Genomic DNA, 5,094 nt, shown 5'->3' on the forward strand with positions numbered 1-5,094 from the left:
ATGTAAAGGGCGGTAATAGATGAAGACCAATGGACGATGCTAAATAACATGTCTATTCTTATGTAGAACTTGATTTCTTGATAATAGTATATGGAGATCAACTCATCTTATAGATAGATAGATAGTTAAAGAAAAAGTCAAACTCAGAGTGTTTTTTTACTATTAAAGTTTCACATTCATAACTTGATTGCTTTAGCTTTTGTATTTTGACACTCGCCTTCGGTGACTTGGTGTTCTAAATTTGTACGTTTCATTGTATTGCTGTGGAGATGAAGAAATATTATAAAGTTTCATTTCTATTTGAAAGTGTAGTTCGTGGTTATGGTAGAGACAAACACTAAGCACAACAAGAAACTTGAGTGTATTATATCAAATAGCAAGAATGTCGAGAAGTTACCACTAATTGTATATTGGTGAGGCCCTTTAAGACACAAATCATCGTGTTTTAATATTTTCTCAAGTTTGTTTGAAACCAACATGTGTTTGAGAACTAATGTAAATAATGCCGTTGTCGACGCACAGTTGCACGATCTTCAAGCAATATGATTGTTATTTTGATTTATTCCAACATGATATTTTTTTTTACATTTTTCTTTTACGCATTTATCTCATTGCTTATTATGTTTATTCTAATTGTGAATATATATTGTAGTTTGATTATAAAAGGGATAAAAGAAATCCTAGCAAGTTTCACTGTATATAGGCGTGCGTAGCAATGGCGACCAAATAGTTTGAAAGGAATACTGATACTACGCCACTTGAGAAGCATAGATCATTGAAGTCGTTGTCAGTAAGGAAAGGTATGCGGGCATGATGTTTAAGGAAATTTTAAAAATGAGGAATGAGCCATCTTAATCCATGCTTGAACAGTTTGCAGGGAAGTGTTTCAGTACATTGGGATTGTAGAAATTTGGTTGAACTGAATAATATTATGTACATCCACTATCTATTTTGGTCATTGTAGATCATTTGTTGTTTGTAGAAATATATCTCAAATGTAATATAATGTGTATGATTTTCCCAAGTAAAACTGTAACGAATCAATTATACTGATTTTTTCTCTTGCTACTGAGACGCACTGTCAAAGATTAATCAATCATGATTTTAATCAAGTATGACACTATTAAATTTTCAATATAGAACACTATTCTCAACCAAGATGACACCAATTTAAGCATAACACAGGCAATTTGAGATTAAAGAAAGAGTAATAACTAAATGCATCCTTGTTCTATTGTAATTTTTTATTTTTCAAAGTACGTGTCCTATTCCTTAATTGTTACGTTGTATTATATAGGTGAGTGATAAGAATTGTTATTTAGGCCAATAATAACCTAAAAATATAAATAAAACACTTCGTCAAAATCCTTAAAAAAAATTAGAAAAACATAAATCCTTTAAACAAAAAATATGCAATGAATCATTAGCTATCAATATACATATATTATTTATTGAAGTGGACTTTAAACTATTTATGTAACAAGTCCGGCCATGGGCCGTTCCAGTATAGAGTTGGAGAGAAAGGACGAGAGGGAATTAAAATAACGGTGACTTCAAGTGTGAGATAAAGAGAGAAATGAGGATTGACAAGATAGAATTATTGTTTCGTTAATTGTTCTCTGACAACCTCAAAACATTGACAACTGGATTCTGTTAAGACAGTTACACAACTGAATCAAGATTAATATAATACCCCCATATACATATTCGTCTACCCAAAAAAAAAACGGGTTCGGCTGCCAAGGGCCACATATGCATGTGACAAAGAAACGGATAAAAGAAATTTTCTTCTACGCTGTCTTGGGGAACTCCAAACCTTCATAGACCATTGTTTGGGAAAATAACTAGAAAATCCTTTTTCATATCTCATACGAGTCATTGCTCTCCTCATTCCCCCCTACAATCTTCTTCCAGAACCAATGGTCCCTCCACACTTGCTCCATCTTTTCCATAGGTAAATTCTTAGTCTCTGGCAAAAATAAGTAGATAAACACTGTCATTATTATCACCCATCCTCCAAAAAAGAAAAATATCCCAGACTTGAAGTGGCATAACATAGATAGAAAAGTCTGAGCTATTATGAAAGTGAAGAGGAAGTTCACAGCAACTGTTATACTTTGCCCTGTAGATCTAATCTCCAATGGGAAAATCTCACTTGGAACTAACCATCCCAAAGGACCCCATGACAAACCAAAACCAGACACATAAACACATATTAAGATCAATATTGAGTAAGCATATCCCTCTCCAACTACGTTGTGGTCACCTACTTGGGCTGCCACTAGTCCTCCAATGACTAATTGTGAGATCATCATCTGAACTCCTCCAATAATAAACAATACTCTCCTCCCAAATCTGTCAACCAGCAACATTGAAATGAATGTTGTGCCAAGACCAACTAGTCCAGTTACCACAGCTGACAAAAGGGAGGCACTCTCACCGAATCCAATTGTTCGGAACAATATAGGTGCATAAAATGATATTACATTTATTCCTGTTACTTGTTGGAAAAATTGTATGAGAATAGGCATCACAAGTTGTGGCCTATACTTCCTTTCGAATATTTTGTTGAACGATTCTTTGCTAGTTTTTGAGATAGAATTGGCTTTGATGAGATCATCAAATTCTACTTGGACGTCTACTACACCTCGAACTCTTTGAAGCATTAGCTTTGCCTTCTGTTGGTCGCTGTCATGTTGGATCAAGCTGTTGGGGGTTTCAGGCAGGAAGAAGGCTCCAAGAGTTAGGATTGAAGCTGGCACTGCGGCCATGGAAAGGGAGATTCTCCAACCCAAATTTCCTTTTATCTTTTCAGTGCCAAAGTTAATGAGGTTAGCAGATAGAACTCCAATGCCAACACATAATTGGAAGCCATTATTAATTGCTCCCCTGTATCTCGATAGTGCCATTTCTGAGAGATATAGAGGAACCGACTGCAAATGATAACATTAGGACTGTAAGCAAATTATGCTGCAATCTTCATTATAGGCACAAATTGTGGGGATGACAGACTTTTAAAAAAGGATAAGTTTATAGATCACTTTACGTCTTCTTTACCTGGTTAGTAAATCCGACCCCTACTCCAAGGAGCACTCGACCAATTATAAGCATGTATATATTGAGAGCACCTCCTCCCAGTGCTGCACCGGTGAGAAAAGATGCACCCCCTATAAGAATTGAGGGCCTGCGACCGAAAGCTCTTGTGACTGACGAGGCAAAAAATGATGCAACAAGACCAGCGATATACAGAGATGATGTGAATAAGGTCAGGAGTTGGCTATCAAATTTGCAGTAGTTGCTGATCTTTTTATCATTCTTCATTTTGGAGTAGACCTCTGGGAAGAACTTCACTAAGAATGGCTCCATGGATGTCACACCACCTTCATATTCATTTCGTCACTCGCATGAATAATAAGCACGTGATTACATAACAATTACCAGTAACAGCAAAAATTCACTCAATTGTAGAGATTACAAGACGCTTGTAAAGTAATTGTTACCTCATGCACTAAAAGCTACTAACAAATTATCATTTAAGGCTGTTAATTTTTGCAAGTATGAGGGGGCGGAACAAAATATATTACAACGACACTACAGGTTTCCTACATTGCACTAAAGTTGTTATATTTTACAGAGTAATCACCCAGATGGTAGTGTACGTGTTGAATCATCCTTGTTGTAATCAAGCCTATATGATCTTAATTATACTGCTGATTTTATAGGACAGGTTAAATACAAAGTTATGAAATTTCTTCATACTAGACAATAATCTCATTAATTATTAATTGACTAATTCATATATGATGGTATTAAAAATATATTACTAGCTACTGCAACTACGTACTATGTTGTGTCACTTGTGTGTAAAGTTCATTGGAGACTACCAGAGAGCTAGACCGAAAAAATGAGGGGGCGCAACTCCATGCGTTTATTCACTTTCATGTTGCATTTGCTTCCACTAACTTTGATTACATGCTTGATACGGCTGACAAATGCTTTGGTATTGAACTATATCTGGAGTTTTTTGTGTTCCAGCCAAGTTTCCATCATTTTTCATTGGGTGAACTAAATTTGGAAAAAAACATTATGTATGAAACTTATGTAAGGACCTGAAATTCCAATATCGTAGCCAAAGATGACTCCTCCCATGGCAGCTGCCATACATGAGAGGACCACCAACAGTGTCATCCTTCCCTTGTATTGCGAACTTCCATTAGACACTGCGAATCCTACTGGCATCGCTTCTGATGAGCTTCAAGAAAGGAAAGAGTTGGAGAAAAAGGAGGAGAGGGAATTAAAACGGTGACTTCAAGTGTTAGCTAAGTAGTGTTGAAATGTATATGGTATAGTGAGAAACTTCAACAGCTAGAGACGCTCACATAGAACTACAGTCTACAGAAGCAGTCTTTATTGACTGCCTTAATTAAATATGATAGTATGATAGTATTGTAAAACTTAAATTTCCAACCTTTTCATTGGATTGTCATGTATACTCATAAGGTCTAAAATTTCTTGGCTCAACTTTGAAATTTTGTACGAGTCTCCATCAAGTACCATTCAACAGGACCACTCCCTCTTTGTACGCATTATATGTTGACAATACGACTATTCTCACTCCACTTCAGGTCTTCATCGAGCAGAAATAAGTTACGTCTCTCTAACAGGAAGTGTATGTAGCATATTTCTATATTATCAGAGTAGATGCAGAATGCAGTTCAACCATAGTACAAAATATCCCGATATATCCCGATATTTGTCGATATCTATCCAGATTTTAGAAAAAGATATATAAATATCCCGATATGTTCAGAGATATATACGACTGTAAATATCGGCGATATTTCAACGATATTTTTGATATTTGCGATATTTGGGAATATTTTGCGATATTTTGTATATATAACAATTTTATTTAATATTTATCATTATATTTCAAATAAATATAAATAATGTATCATGATATATTAAGAAATATCCACAATATCCACGATATTTGTCGATATTTTAAATATATCCACGATATTTGCATGTGAAATAATGTCAAATATCTCCAAAGAGAGAGATATATCCACGATACATATCCATAAATCAGAG

The 5,094-nt window shown here is 35.1% G+C and overlaps 1 protein-coding gene across 2 annotated transcripts; it reads right to left on the reverse strand.

The window, feature by feature from the left end:
• Nucleotides 1–1,583: 1,583 nt before the first annotated feature.
• LOC147512815 (hexose carrier protein HEX6-like) lies at nt 1,584–4,400 on the reverse strand. Of its 2 annotated transcripts, none has more exons than XM_086595832.1 (3): nt 4,110–4,400; nt 3,058–3,380; nt 1,584–2,933 (listed from the first exon to the last, which is right to left on the reverse strand). In XM_086595832.1, exons 1-3 carry the CDS (start codon nt 4,237–4,239, stop codon nt 1,860–1,862), a joined length of 1,527 nt encoding a protein of 508 aa, XP_086451958.1. In that variant the 5' UTR covers nt 4,240–4,400; the 3' UTR covers nt 1,584–1,859. The 2 variants fall into 2 exon arrangements, with proteins under 2 accessions (XP_086451958.1, XP_086451959.1); XM_086595833.1 differs by having other exon boundaries at nt 3,885–4,393.
• Between the last annotated feature and the right edge of the window lie 694 nt (nt 4,401–5,094).

The sequence above is a fragment of the Coptis chinensis genome, chromosome 3, assembly GCF_015680905.1.
Source record: "Coptis chinensis isolate HL-2020 chromosome 3, ASM1568090v1, whole genome shotgun sequence".
NCBI lineage: Eukaryota > Viridiplantae > Streptophyta > Magnoliopsida > Ranunculales > Ranunculaceae > Coptis > Coptis chinensis.

Bases quoted from the DNA above. Each gene is read 5' to 3' on its own strand.
- LOC147512815 (XM_086595832.1), bottom strand. From the start codon at position 4,239: ATGCCAGTAGGATTCGCAGTGTCTAATGGAAGTTCGCAATACAAGGGA. The intron at 3,381-4,109 runs GTCCTTACATAA...ATGAATATGAAG, and splicing joins CTACGATATTGGAATTTCAG to GTGGTGTGACATCCATGGAG. The intron at 2,934-3,057 runs GTAAAGAAGACG...TATCATTTGCAG, and splicing joins GGGTCGGATTTACTAACCAG to TCGGTTCCTCTATATCTCTC.